Below are 16352 nucleotides of genomic sequence, written 5' to 3' on the forward strand. Positions count from 1 at the left end.
GGATAAAACAGCCACAGAGGCAGCCTGAGAGATGAACTGGCAAGAGGAACCTTAGAAAGGGAAGAAGGAATGGAGAAAGGAAGTAAAACTCGAGAGGGAGAGGGAAGGGCGAGTTTATACAAGGTCAAAATGAACAGAGAGCTGCAGGGCCACATTGCTCTGAACACCCAGCAAAACACAACAACTCTTAACACGAGTAAACAGCCACCAACATCTGACGGTGGATACAGTGGAGAGGGAGGGAGGGACGGAGGGCGATAGGGGAGGTACACTTCCATCAGGTAAGTGAAGGGCATAATAAACAGAAGCTACTCACAAACATACTTATATCTGATCGGAAACCACAAATAAAAACTTATTAGAGAATGATGAAATAGCTCACTGTGTGTCTGCTTTTGTATGCATGTGTGTGCAAATGTACATCTGCATTCAATGTATACATTTTGGACAAATATGTTTGTGTCGGCAAATGCTTGTCCATCCACCTGTGTGGCTTCTGGATGGTGTTGTTTCCTATGTTGATGCCAACACTAAATATCCCTTTGCACTGTGTAATCTTCTCTCAGTGTGAGCACAGAGCAAGTTGGGAGCAGCAAATAGCTACCCTGGAGCAGCTGGCTCTCATCTTACATATTGATTGATATTGATATGATTTAGGTAAGTCTTCTACTGACAGATTTATTTCTCCACACTTTTTTACACAGTGCCAGCACAGGAACAGAGTTTAAGCCAATTTCTGTCCTATTATCCTTTGTTGCAAAGTGTTTTTGTGCATAGAGGACATCTTTTGTCAATCTCTGTGAAAAGCCAAAACATTATTTTCTGTCCACTACAGTAAAAATTATATATTACTGCTCCAAATAGGCAACAGTGATCATTTGGCTTTGAATAGAACTTCTCTTCTGTTTTATGAAAATAGATGCAACTGATGTGACCAGGTTTTAGTTTATGAACGCAGCCAGTGAATCAGAGTGTCCTGATTATGATATGATCATCACAAGTGTGCTGATCTATCAGACACAAATTATAACAGTATAATACCATGACTAGGGACAGAGACTGGGGTTCAATTCCCAGCAGAAGCACTTCTGGCTTCCTCTGGTTGTGCATTGCTACAAATATATTTGGTTGAGTCAACACCTCAGTTATGCACACACTGAGATGCAATTACTGTGTAAAAAAACAATAAACTACATGTCAGTATGATGAGCCATTGTTGTTGGAAGGTCTTGATAAAATCCACTGTTCCAGTCAATTAATGGGTTGAGTTGTAATTAGAAACAAGAATACATCTATGTGTATGTTTAGTTGTGTGTTTTACAGGCACGACTTATTTCACTTCAAGGACAACTGCAGATGCTAGTGCATCTTTCAGTCAGCACGTCAGGGCCTTCGTGGAGAAAAGCCACACTGTCCTCTCATGGCAACCCACGAAGGATGTGATTCTTGCCGTCTTACTCCACTGTGTCTGCATTTGATTTAAGGAAAATGTATTTGTGTATACAGTATAGGTGTTAGTGACTGTGTTTTTTGTCACTGTCGCTGTGCTTCTGGGTGTGCGCCATGGTGTACTGTGTTCTGAGCGCAGGTTGACATTCGTTTGACTGACATCGGGGGCGACAGCAGCACAGTGGCATATGGTAACCGCCTGCTAACCGCTAAAACTTGACATCAGCGCAAACAAGTCAGCCAAGCGTGGCATAGTGTGCTCCTAAGAGGGTTAAGGGATAGGCTGTCAGCATACAGCGGGATAATAACACCTATCACGAGCACCATAATACCAGATAAAGGGAGGGGAGTAAGATCAGTCAATACACAGGTTGATGTTGACTCTGATGAAACAGATGACAAGTTACACAGAAAAAGTAACGGATGAGCTATAAGGGATCTAAACATGTTTTGTATAGTTGTTGTGCAGTGAGGAAGTTCAGATCCTGATGTCAGCATTTTGTAGCATTCCTTAAAACAGAAATGTAAAGAAGAAAATCGAGACAGATAAGAGTGCCTCACACCTGATGTCTTAGGCTGACATCCATGATGTGTTTTCATATGTAACACCTTACTTCAAGTCCCCCATTCAGTATTTACCAGCAGTATATGAACATGGAATACATTTTCTACCACACTATAATGTAGTTGCAAGCAGTTATAAATGCTTAATAATGTATATTTGTCAACATATATAACACCTCCTGTGGGCACCCATAAGTGAAGGCTGGTGTATAAATAGATAATGAATGACAATATCGTAAAACACAGGTGCAATTATGTAAAATATGTCTTCATAGGATAAGTTACATTACTGTTACATTAATAAACCATAAACTGGTCTGCTGATCTGCTTATACCTACAGTAAACCAAAGTGCTACTTTCATATCTGATTTTGTAAGATTTGTTTCATATTCCCACCCTGTCTTTGACATGCCTCTTTACTGCTTACCCTTAAATTTGCTTTTTCTGTACTTGCCAAAATATATTCAACTTCCACACATAATATTTATCTGGTAAGTGATTACAAATACCCCATCTAGCTTGTTCGTCATTCTCAAGTAACTGTAGTTGTTAATGTATTTTTTTATCTCCGTCTATTTAGCTTTGACCATGTCCTTGCTTACAAGATGCATGTTGATGCCTATTGTACGGGACACACCGATATATAGACAAACAGTTATCCAGTGACCCACTGAGCTGCCGAAGACAAAAGAGCTGCAGACAAATCTGATCACTGATGCCATCTCTCCTCATTGTCTGTCTCTCTTTCTTTTGCACAGACAGAAAAGCACACATATCTTGAAACACTGAGACACCGCCATCACTGCCATGATCTGATGTACTGAAATGTACATTTCACATCCACAGAGAATGCAGGACAATATCAGTCTCAAAAGACAGATAAGCCTTCAAATAAAGATTCCATCTTCGATGTCTGGTCACATACAGAAAAAGAAAAATCACAAAAGCAGACAGCTACAAGACACTAACACATACGGGTAAACACAGATAAAACCGCAGCTTCAAATAAATGTATGCCATATTACTAATCATCTATGACAAATAATCCAGTGGGCCGAATGATTGAAAAGCTGGTTTAGTCATGTTGTTACTATATAACACTACTGAAACTGAAACTGCATTTTAAATGGCTACAGGAAAAGCAGAGCAGCCCTCAAACTTTTTTCATTTCTAACCACAGAGTCGGCACTAAAACTATTAACAGAAAGATTTGTTGTTGTTTTCCTCTAACCCTAGCGTACCCCTAGAACCCTGGTAACCCCTATTTAAGCACTTAGTTTCCTCTCATCGATCAAAGCATGGCACACACAGTCCAGGAGCACGACACTGGTACTGGAGAGCTTACCGCAGGTTTCAACTTTGACCCTAAGAGATGCTCAGTGGCTGGTGTGTGTGTGTGTGTGTGTGTGTGTGTGTGTGTGTGTGTGTCTGTGTTTCACAGTGTAGTGTAAATTCACAGTGGGTCACCTATCTCCTCACCACTAGCACCTCACAAAACTCAATTTCCTCCTGGAACCTCCACAGCTAAGCACTTTTAACCTCTACAAACCTGCTGCGATGGAGGATACATGTTAAATTTACAAGAGGATGAAAGAGCATTTGTGTGTGTGTGTGTGTGTGTGTGTGTGTGTGTGTGTGTGTGTGTGTGTGTTTGTGTCTGCATGTAATATTAACTGACTCAAACACATACGGTACATACACCCACCTGTATCCAAAAAAAGAAGTAAAAGCTGTTACGTGTTAGCTGTCAGATAGTGAACATGCTGCCACACAGTTTGTTGCGAATTGTGCAAAATATTGTGAAGGATTGTTCAATGCGTGTGTGCATGTCTTTTGTGTGTGTGTGTGTGTGTGTGTGTGTGTGTGTGTGTGTGTGTAAGAGAGAGTACATGTGTATTGGCCATAGAGGAGTGTTCCCAGTGAGAGAGTGAAGAGGTATCCACCACACACTGCCTGGGGCCCTCTGGAAGAGAGACTAAACAAGACCTTCCCATTGGGACGCACACACACTGCCTGCAGCTGCAAATGACCTACTACCCACCTCACACACACAGACACACACACTCACTCACGCACACACAGACATAGAGACAAAGCTTTTTTGATGATATCATTTGAGAAAAAAATAAAGTCAATTATTACACGTGGGCTAAAAATTGTACACTCCCAAATAATGTTATACAATTAGATCAAAGTCTTCCTCTTTCATTTTCTTTTGTTTTTCAACCTCTTGTTTTTTTTCATCCCCCAAGCAACATGGTGGCATGAGCAGCCTGGAAACTGATACACCAAACAACCCTCAACATCTTTTTCAACTATGTACATAAGACAGTATATTTGAACATAATATGCACATCCAGAAGGTAAATGATTTTTTTTCTCCATCTGAGTGTATGTAAACTACCGTTACAAACTGCAACATCTGTACTCGCCAAGTTCAGGTTTAGAATCTACAGCAGTAGTTGTTCCCAAACTTCTTCAAACCGCAGCACCCAAGTGACACACAAACCACCCCTTTAAGCTGAGAATGTCAGAGTAAATATCTATTATAAGCATTTATTTTAGGTCTATTTACTGTGACAAATGTGTGATAAAATGTTATAAAAAGGAACACCGAAAATTGGAAACAAATCTTGCCACACCTTCTGGCCAGTTTTTATGGCACCCTGGGGTTCCACAGCAGCCACTTTGGGAACAACTGATCTAAAGTGCTATGTTTAAAGTCACACTTTTCAAATTGGATTACTTTTAGTGGAGGAATCCTCTAATGCAATTTCTTTTTTTATGTGTGTAAATCCTGAGGTATTCTGTACAAGATAAACAATATCTGTACAGTAAAACTGCCAGAGTTAATTTACTGTAACTGAAAGTGTATAAAAACAACACTTTCTGTGTTTATAGAGGCCAATCAACACTTATTAACATGACAAAGTGCGATGTATATATTCCTTTCAATCTTTGCTCTTAGCCCAAATGTGAAATGTCATAATTTGTACTCCTCCTTATGCACTTGTGCGAATTATGTATCTGGCAGATTTGCACTAGATGCAAATTACAGATGCCACCGGTAATTACAATAATGACAGGACCTCCCAAACACATAATGCAGAAAACATGTCTTACACCAATGACATTCAGAAAGAATGATGAAAAAAAATCATGTGCTATGACCTTTTACCTACAGTGTGTTTTTAGAAAATACTTCAACCCCATTGTAAATTGTCGTTCTCATTTATCAGTGTCTTGTGAAACAATAGCCTGTGTGTTTTCCTACAGGAAGCCTGAGGATGAACATATCTTCTTCATATCGTTCTCTGACTGACAAATAAAGGCACCCTGCCAAGAGAAACTCAATGAGACCACAATCAATACACTGCTACAAGGTGCTCACACTCACACTCACACTCACACACACACACACACACACACACACACACACACACACAGATAGGGGATGATGTACGATTACCTGGAGCAAATAACAATCAGCTGATGCTCATACAGTATGCACATGCACACACTTACGTACTGCATGTACATGTGCACAAACACACACACACACACACACACACACACACACACACACACACACACACACACACACACACACACACACACACACACACACTCACACACACACACACACACACTCACACACAGACGTGCACACTCAAAGACACTTAATATGCAAATATTTTTTTTTACAACAGGGACAGCGCTCCATTGTTCATCTGGACGAAAGGGGGTAGGGGGGCAGGGGGGCAGATAGATAGATAAATAGGTCTCTAGATATCTAGCTTGGACCTCAATTGATGAGATTTCGCATACGGCAGCAGCAGTGCTGTTAGGACAGGGAATACCACCACAAAATAATGTTTTCTCTCCCTCTGATCAATTTTTAATTTGGCCTGTGCAGCCGAGCCCTTGGCGGGCCTGGCCCCGGTAATTATGGTGGGTTATTGACAGCTGCCTTCCCGCGGGATGCTATTTAAAAGAGGTTTAACCCCAGAGCAAGTCCAGGCCCCACACCCGCCTTTGAAGGTGTCAAGTGCATTGATCTGAGCTGCAGGATGTGCTGGGACCTTCCCACCTGGAGGTGTGTGTATACCTGTGTGTGTGTGTTGCTTGCAGGGCTGCTATTACAAGGCCATAGCAAGGCAAGGCATCTTTTGACCCTTACATAGACAGCACACACACACACACACACACACACACACACACACACACACACACAATCGCACACACGCACACAATCGCACACACGCACACACACACACACACACACACGCATGCATGCACACACACACACGCACACACATACATACATACATACATACATACATACATACACACATAGTCCTCTGGCTAAACCAGGCTGGCTGGATAGAATGATACCTGTCTGGCCTCTGCAGCCACCTGATGCCCCAAGATAGGCTGTACACACACTGTACGTACAATGTTATCACTGGGCTACACACACACATACAAACAGGTTAACTCACAGCTCGGGGGGAATTAGAGGAACTAATGAGAAAGGAGGAGGAGGAAGAATGGTGATTGGAGAGAGAGAGAGAGAGAGAGAGAGAGTGAGGAGAGAGAGAGAGACATCCTCACAGCACACAGGGCCATGACACAACACAGGCAGATGCCAGAGTGTGCAGCGATTTTGAAGAGGACATCATCCTGCTAAAAAAAAGAAAAAGAAAAAAAGAGGGTGGGCAGGATGACAGAAATTAAAAGAGGATTTCTGTGTTTGAGTTTGTCTGCTTCGCTGCCCCCTTTCAGCCTTCCATTGAAATTCTGGGCAGATACAAGCCCCTAGGCTTTTGACACACTTTTGAAAACACCACACCCCCTCTTTCTTTTCAGTGGGTCTCCAGTGTCGAGCCTGACTCACTATCGAGAGAGAGAGAGAGAGAGAGAGAGAGAGAGAGAGAGAGAGAGAGAGAGAGAGAGAGAGAGAGAGGGCAGTAATAAAGGGGAGGCATTACGGGGGTATAGATCTGTTTTTGTATTAGCAACTTCCAAATTAAATTAAGTCATTCTTAACGACCTGTGTATATTTTTTGTGGTTTGTGTGTACATGTGCACATTTATATGCATTTAACAAGTTGAAGAGTTGTCAGGTTTGATATTGCCACTATGAATCAATTCATACTTGAAATATTTAACATGCAGAAAAATAGACAAAAAAAAACAAACAAAAAACAATTAAATCAAGCTGACTTCTGATCATCTGAAAAAACCCAGATTACCCCAGATGAATATAAAGCCTATGAAGAAAATCTAGAGGATAACTAACGTTTCCTGCAAAACTGAGAAGATGACAACTGCGGGAGAAGTTGAGGGAAAAGGGTTAAGAAGTGATGTAAAGTAAAAGAAAGAAGGCACTAGTACATTTCCACTTCTTGCCTCTCAACTATGTTGTGTCATGGCCAGATGGTGAAGGAGAGCGAAGGCCTCATGAAAGCCTTCATGTGATTTCTTTCGTTTTAGACACATACTTACACAAGTTAAAAGTCCTACTCTCAACTCCAACAGCTACTGTAACTAATGATCCCACTTTTCAATAAACCGTCCTTCTTCAATTATTCTGACTATAACCTCACAATCTCTCTCTCTCTTTCCCATCCCCCATCCCCTCCAAACCCCATGGCGCCCACCCTCCACCTCCACCATCTCAGTCTCAGGATGCAGAGCAGTGACAGGGCCAGAAGGTAATGATACAGCTGCCATGATGCAACAAGCAGACCTGTCGACTGTCAGGAATTGAAATCATGAAGGAATAAGCTGTCATTAAGAGGCCCTCTCCCAGTAGTGGAGCTGTCAGACGCCTGCCTTCTGCCTACTCTCTCTCTCTCTATACTCCCGTCTCTCCTCTGCCAGTCCCACCCCATTTGCAGTCACTCCCTCGCCCTCCTCTCATTTCTCTCTTCAATCCTCTCTGTACCCCTCTCCTTCTTTCCTCTTCTGTCCTCTTCCAACCAATCATAACCCTTCTCCCTCTGCACCCCTTCCCCAACTCCCCCACTCTCCATCTCAGATTCCTCTTTTCCACCTCTTTCCCCCACTCTCTGGTTGTTGCTGGAGCATCCTCCTCTCACCTGTCATTTTACCGCTAGGCTATGGGAATAGCACCATCCATGTGCACACACACACATGCACATAAAGACAACATGCATGAGATCTGCACACACAACACACAGAGATTTCTCTTAACCCAGTGGCACTGTACACACTGCGCCAAATGCCATACCCTCTGCCCAATGAGATGCATTTGTGTCTGTGTATGTATGTTCTCTCTGTGTGCACATGTCTGTGTGTACATATTTTAGACTTATCTTTAACATACACGTTTTCCCAGCTTATTAATGTGTCATCATAATATAGCAGAATGACAAAGATTGTGGTATATCCAAAGACAGGAGCACAGTGGATATGGGAGGCAGAGACGGGCGATGGGGTGTAAATGGTGTGTAAGAGACAGGCTGCCCCGAGATTAACCCTGTGATTTTGTGTGTGTGTGTGTGTGTGTGCATGTGTGTTGTGTGAAGGGCCTGATTAACTAGCGCAATCAGCTATTTTTTCCCATCGGAAGAGAGAAACAGCTGACTCAAAGTTCCGAAGAACATGGTTGAGAATTTCAGATGGTGATGCCTTGACACTATGTGCATGTCCCATTCATACCATAGAATTGTACTGCATCCACACACACACTATGAGTCAAATTAACTTGTGTGTGTGTGTGTGTGTGTGTGTGTGTGTGTGTGTGTGTGTGTGTGTGTTTTCATGCTTGCTCATGTGTTTTGCGAAGCCACAAGCTCCCCCCATATTTTCCGAACGCACTCCATTTGACCCTTTGCTGCAGGCTTTGAATTTCCAATCAACTTCCCATGAGTAACTTCACATGAGCTGCACTTGAGGCAAGAGATTCTTGCCACAAAACATTTTTGGAAAACGGAGCCTTATCTAAACATAATAGAATGTATGGTCAAAATGTCAACATTTCACCCAAAACTGCACTTAACAAAATTTGTAAATCAAAAATAATGAGGAATTGTCATGGTGCCAGAGCTGTCAAATGCCTAATATAATATAGCCGAAATAACTGCCTATACAAATATGGATATGTTAGTGGTAATTATGGAATACATGTTGGCTTACCATTGTGATTGTATTATTGTGCTCACTAGTCATGCGGTGTACTTTTCAAGCATACTGCAATCCACTGAAAATACCACACTGAATAACCATAATGGGTACTGTCGATGAGTATGTAGTGTGACAAAAGTTACACTAATTGTCCCGGCGGGTTAACTGCTCCTCATCCTTTCCTTGAAGTTCCTTGAAGGGAAACTAATCATCAAAATGAGCTGATGGCTTGTTGGGTTGAGAGGCCACATGGGACCGGCCAAAGCTTTTGCGCTGGCACTGTAATAACAACTATTCCTTCAGGTGGTCTCATTCACAAACTTACATGGTCACGGGATTTTGCTCTTAATATGGCGTAATGCTGCTGATTGTGGATTTTGCTCTCCGTATTTGCTGTGTCACAGGCCTACTGTGTCAGAGAGCTGTCATTCATTTGTGAGTTATTGATTGACATGTTTTATCACTTGTTTGCTGTATGCATGTAAATTAAGATATAAAATGTATATTTATTACCAAAAAAATAGCTGCACTAAATTATGGACTGCACTTCTTTCTTCAGATTGTATAGACGCTGTAACTCCTATACATGCACCAATACATCTACACAAATTTCATGGTATGACATAATAAACCACAAACATGGCTGTAATAGATGCAGACAGCATGAATTGACTGTAAATGTGTGTGCCTGTCTTTCCAGTGCGCGCACACACACGCACACACACACGCACACGCACACGCACACACACACACACACACACACACACACACACACACACACAGAGTACAAGGCCTGTGTGTGGTAAATGCCTGGATGATGATTTGTCAGGGTGTAAGAACACGATTTCTTGTTTACTATGATGAATGAGCAACACTCGCACTCCACACACCATGTTCTCTATATCGAAGCTGTCACTTTGGCTTTCTGCAGCACAACCCTGCCTTCTCCAACTGTAATACCAGCCAGGGTAACTGTAATTCAAAGTCTTGGGGTAGCCAAATCATCCGTTAACACACACGTGGACACACACACAAGCAACCCAAACCTCTCCTGTTGTTGTACACAGCAGGAGAGGGCTTTACACAGCAGTGAAAGTCTTTATGGCATTCAGATGGACGAAACGAGGGAACGAGGGAGAGAGGGAGAGAGGGAGAGCAGGATCTCCCTTAAGTCAATTTGAACAGCAGGCCGATGAAATTACACAAGTAGTCGTGGCCAGGCTGACAAATGAACACAGAGATGGGGATGAAAATAATAAGTCAGGCAGAGCCACCTTTTGCTTGCTGACACACAGATGTATACACCCGTGTGTGATCATACGGTAGAGAAAGAAAAACTAATCTATATTTTACATTATATTATGTCTTCCTCTCTCTCAGCTCAGTCAGCCATGAATATACAGAACTACATATGAATCATACATCATAAGAATGCATGAATGTTTTCTTGTATATTAATGATCATGTTGATGTATATGCATCATTTCACTAATAAGACAATATAAGCCTCAATACTGGGTTCAGCACCGTACAGTAATAGTATCATTCATGAGTATGTTTGCACCTGTGAATAAATGTCTGCTTGTTATTATGTGCCTCTCTGATTATATGATGCTGTGGAGTGAAGAAATTGCTCAGCATCATATAATTTCTCATATGACCCCAGGACAAAGTTTCCTTTCCACTCCACACTGGTGTAAATTGTACAATGAAGTTAAACTGAATTGGGTCGATGCAGTACATCCAGAGTATAACCTATGAAAGCACACAGCAACAACAAATTACCCACAATCACATTCAAACCTCCAGTCAAATACAAAAATACAAAATGCCATGACACTCTGCTTCTCACTGTGCACAACACCTTCCACAGCCCCAAACATTCAAGCTTGCCCTTCAGAATAAACAGTGTGTGTTGCACTTGCCACACCAATATCCTATCAGGCTAACCACTGTGGTAGTGGTGGTACAACCACATGATGAGCACACTGCATGACTTTTTCATTCAAAAACCCACAAAACTCTACACACCAAAGACGTGTCACAGTTTATACTCTGTGCAAAGGAAACTACTATGCGGAAAATAGAGGATATAAATATAATGTCTTTAGAACTGGCTGCACAATAAATCTTCTTCTGACATATTATTTACAGTGTCCTTAGTGCACTCAGACCACCCTTCCCTCTTAGTGAAACATGAAAACAGGACATCTTGGATGAAAGATCAGAAAATCAGTTCAACATTAAACAGAATAGCTTGAACTTCTTTTGTTGTGCCCCCTACCGCCATGGCTCTGGTGATGAAGGGAATCTGTGTCCCTGAGTCCAGGTCCTGGTTGATGATGAGTCTACGGGCCCACTGACCAGCCCGCACCACACCACTGCCCTGAATCAGCACCAGCAGCTTGGACGGATTGGACAAGGCATCTGGGCTCAGGTAGATAAAACTGGTGGGCTCATCTTCTGTAGCATCCACCTAAAAGTTCAGGAAAACACAGGTTACCATGTGTTACTGATGTCAAACCCCAAAAATGTCTTCTATAAAGAAAAATGTACACTTTCCTAACTGTGTAAAGAAAACAAAACTGCTGAACATGACTTCATAGACTTTTGGGACCTTTAACTCAATCAAAATAAATCTCTGCGCTTTTCATGCAACAGCAGCAAATGCAAAATATGATGAAATTGTGATTTTATAATTAGAGCTTTGATTTCTGCTGCTTCAAAAAATTGCCTGATAAAGATTATGAAGAGAAACGTTAGAAATGTTCTTATGTTACATGCACAAGTTTAAGGAAAAACAGCCATCCCCTCAGTGGCCTTTGTAATTAAAAAAGCTCATATGCATCAGTACACTAATCATCAATAATCATGATTAGAAAACAGCCTTTGTGTGATTAAAACTGAGGCAGAAAGTAAAGTACAGACAGAAAGAGAGGCTAAGTGAGTGTTTGTGTGTGTGCATGCACTCCGTCCACTTCCCATGTGTCTTTGCATCCCTCCCAAGTATGCCTGGAAGAATCTCTAAGGAGACAAACACTGTCCATAAAAGCCATGGGTGGCAGCTGCAAGAACTTAATCCAAGCAGACAAAGAGAGCCGAGTGGGGGAGAAAATCTTACCCTTTATTCTCTTGTGCTCCCTCATTCCCTCTCCCTATACTTGGCTGTGGTTAATCTTCTTAAAATCTGCGGTCACAAGTTCAATGCCACGCAGGTGGACGGACCCACCACTAACACACAAATACACACACACACGCCATATACACGCAGGCGGGTGGGCAGCAGAAAAGTAGAACAGAGCAATTTTCCAGAGGAATAATGAGATAAATAGGCCAGGCAGATAAACCAGTAAAAGTGTATGGGGGCTAATGAAAGGCGCTGAGTCCCTGGCTAGGTGATTTATGGACACTGTTAGCGCTCGAGCTAACTCTGCTATGCTTCTAAACACCACCGCAGCCTAACATCCCCATAAACGCAGCCTGAAAAATGATCACAACTTTTATAAACAGAAAAGGAGCAGGAATGGAGGGGTAAAGGGGGGCAAAAAGAGACAAACATGCTTCCAACAACAAATAAAAGGGATCAAGTGTGTGCTCTGAGCCTGGATGAGCTGGGCAAAGAATAACTCCATGATGGCAGAGTAGAAGTCCCCTTCAGCGCAAATGAATGCAAAACAGATTAAGCATCAGCATGCTGCGCCTCTGCGCCTTTGAAATGACACGTCACAATACAGTTAATTTGTTGAGGAGACACTTTTGCACAAAGGATGTGGGCAGAGGAGGGGGTAAAAGAAAGAGAGGGAGTAAGAGAGAAACTGAGTGAGATAGAAAGAGAAAGACAAAGAATGGTAGAGAATGAGGAGAGCTGACTCTCCACAATCCCCTTTTCTTTATTTTTTTTAAACAGGACACTCAATATCATAATCACACACTGAAGCCTAAGCATTTACGTCAATTTTCATTTTTAATACTCCCTTTAATCTTCAAGGGCATAAATCAAAGAGGAAAATGCTTCTTTTCACTTTAGGTACTTACCGGCAGGATTGCTTTAGTCATGTTGCACTTTTTCTCCAACAGCTCATAAACATACTGAGTGATGATCTGGAAAGAAAAAAAAGACAGGACACACACACAGTCAAACATTACATTGATAATACAGTCTAATGCAATGAATATTTATACATTGCCGTTGATACAAATCCATCCAACAAAAGCCAACTAAACTCTGCGTGTATGTGTGAACAAGTAATAGCAACAACTGTCATGCTTGCAAACAGAATAAAAAATACTATTCAAAAACCGTGTTTGCCCTCTGGTGTGTGTGTGTGTGTGTGTGTGTGTGTGTGTGTGTGTGTGTACATGAGCTACTTGAAAGGGTCTGGATCATACTGTGTGCAGTGTGTGTAGGTGTGTAGGTGTGTGTGTGTGTGTGTGTGTGTGTGTGTGAGAGAGAATCACAGTGCAGTTAGAGTGTTGAGGTTGTAAGTGCCAGGAGAGGAAATCTCCTGTACAAGCGAAGGGCTGATGTAAGTTATGTTTATCCCCGCAGCCACAGCACTAAAGAACCTTGTATACCGAATCATTCCAACCCCAGGCCAAGCCTTTCATGGTTCAGTGACATTAACAACTTTCTTTTCCATTTTCCCTATATTTTCTTTCCTTCTTTTCTTCTCCCCATGTCCTGCTTAGCTGAGAACAGAGAGAAGTGCTTTGTAGAACAGATTTCGATTTCTGATCAGTTGTGAGAGAAAGACAGAGGAGTGGTGATAACAGATGACAGGGCACATGACCGCTGGCAGTGAGCTGTGTTGGAGCTGTTGTTTCTGTGATGATATTTCCCAAACACGTGCAATGAAAGACTCCCTGTCCTGTACATGTCACGACAATACAATGATGGGCGGCTGGACCACGGGGAGAGCTGAGTAACATGCTGCACGGCGCGGCTGTAAAGTCTCACTTTGGTTAGCTTTTGAAGCATCAGCTTTACTAAATTAGGAAAACCAAAGGCTAGCTGTAGCACCACAGCTATTAAATGAGACTGACTAACTGGCTGACTGCAATCACAAACCACGATCAACCAGAGACTGCCATGTCTCACAGCAAGGAGTGGCATGATTCTCATTAATGTGTGGAAAGGGGGAAAATTGCATTGAGATTTAATAACAGGTCAATATACATTTACACATTAAATATAATAGGGATGCACAAAAATAAAATGTTTTTCAATGTTAGTAATTCAGCTTTTTAAATATCAATATACACCATCATACATTCACAAGCCACTTGTGTATTTCTGGAGCCAATCAAAAGGAAACTTGTTGATATGCTGAATGTCACAGAAACATGCTGCTATTTCTTAAAGAAGGAATCTAGACTCAGTCCAACCAACATTACAACATGTCCTTAGAGAAGTGAGAAAATCTCACTGCCAAACATGACTATTACTAAAGTGTATCAACAAGTTAAAAAAACAGATTCTTTTGGGCCATGATCTGCTTAGCTTTTGTAATTTTTTGCACACCAAAAACAAAGTGTTTTCTTTAGACCACCTTCTGAAATGTCAACCTCAGGACAATGAAATTATGCATAATCTAAATTACATGTTCCAAACTCCAAACACTTTTCAAATGGCATGAATTGGCATTTTCACACAGAAAATAAAGGAAAACAAAAGGCCAAATGCAACTTAAGACTACTCAAAAAAAGGGGCTTTTGCTTTTAAGTCAAACCTGAATTCTTATGATAATCACAATATTGCCATGCTCTTTTATGCCCGAAAGAAACTCAATGCTAACTTGATTTAATGCTTAAAGAACAACGTGCAAGAATAACATTAGGCACCAGACACATATTAGCCTTATGACAGCCAATCAAAGGCCAGCAGACGGACCAAATGAGATGATCGATCCTACCATTTGACCCTGTGAAGGGGGGAAAAAAGCTAGAGAAGCTAAAACAACCCCACCTCACCCCAGCCCACCAAACCTCCAACAGCTAATTCACTAAAATGTCAGCCGGTCTGATGAAGACTAAAATGATTCCGGGCCTCAGTATGCTAGTGTTTAATGACATCAATAAGCCTCACAGGAAATTTCATTTGCACTATGTTATTTGTTCAGTGCCTCAGGTGGCTCCAGAACCATCTGATATAGAATAAGGAAAGACTGATGGGGAACAAGAGAAGAGAGAAAAGGTGGAAAGAATGCATGTGTTTCACTGTGTGAATGCATTTCCACTGAAAAGGATACTGTAGATTATAAGTAAGAATCAAATATCCAAGCTTGAATATAGGCCAGTCATCTGTGTGTTTTAGTTCATTATGTAAACTGCAGCCAGATGACCCTTTCAGTAAACAAGATCCAGACCAAAACTTGATAAAGAGACAGTACCAGTATTCCACTGGGTCAAAATCAGATTTTTTCATGGGGGTGGGAAATGGGATAGACTCAAAGAACAGGCACTCAGAAACTCACAAATACGTCCTGGTGCACACACAAACGTGTGCAGACACGCAGCCAACCTCCTTCTGTGTGGGCCTCTGAGGACTATGTCTCAGCAGCTGATCAGTACAATAGGAAAAGCCTCTTTGTCACCTAATTACCAATGTGTTATTAGTGCTTTAATGAAATGCCTGCAGGAAGCAACGCTGAGTGCCTGCATTGTCGGCATTGGACGATAGGAGAAGCATGAGGAGTGGATTTGGCAAATAATACTAAGACACAAAAAGAGAAGCGAGGGGGGGGAAAGAAAAATTGATAGGTTTCATAACCATAAACATGCTTACAATGTCCTTTTTTATCTGCAACAAATATGTACTATCATTTAGGTTGACAAGGTGGGTGCAACATTATCTGAAATGTCAGTGTAAGCTTAGACTCTCTCTACTATAAAAAGTGGAGGGCAAAGTCCCAGACTGCATAATTTCACTGCCAAAGACAGAGATCAATGTCAACGAGTGACACTTTACAAAACATTTGTAACCACTGTAACCCTCACTGACTTAGTCACTGTTGACTAGAGAGACAAAGTCAGCCTTCACACTGAGGTGAAAAGAGCAAAAAAGTGGAGTTTCCGAATGATGATGTATCCTCGAACAACAGCAAGCTTTTATAAGGCCGTGAGAGTGATCGTGAGAGAGTCTGAAATAGACCTTCTGCGGCTGAGGTCACCTCTATGTCTGTGGTTT

The 16352-nt window shown here is 41.8% G+C and overlaps 1 protein-coding gene and 1 long non-coding RNA gene across 2 annotated transcripts in view; one reads left to right on the plus strand and one right to left on the minus strand.

Annotated features, from left to right (window-relative positions):
* fam172a (family with sequence similarity 172 member A) overlaps window positions 1-16352 on the minus strand; it is a 150655-nt gene that overhangs the window by 119016 nt on the left and 15287 nt on the right. Inside the window, exons 5-6 of the mRNA XM_051423773.1 lie at window positions 13202-13267; window positions 11451-11642 (exon numbers count right to left, since the gene is read on the minus strand). Coding sequence (XP_051279733.1) covers window positions 11451-11642; window positions 13202-13267 — 258 coding nt within the window. The remainder of the gene's footprint in view (window positions 1-11450; window positions 11643-13201; window positions 13268-16352) is intronic.
* Window positions 198-9688, plus strand: LOC127376681 (uncharacterized). The gene is made up of 5 exons (XR_007887556.1): window positions 198-281; window positions 567-657; window positions 4267-4377; window positions 5291-5397; window positions 7699-9688. It is a non-coding gene; the product is annotated as an uncharacterized LOC127376681 (long non-coding RNA).

The sequence above is a fragment of the Dicentrarchus labrax genome, unplaced genomic scaffold (genome assembly GCF_905237075.1).
Source record: "Dicentrarchus labrax unplaced genomic scaffold, dlabrax2021, whole genome shotgun sequence".
Classification (NCBI taxonomy): domain Eukaryota; kingdom Metazoa; phylum Chordata; class Actinopteri; family Moronidae; genus Dicentrarchus; species Dicentrarchus labrax.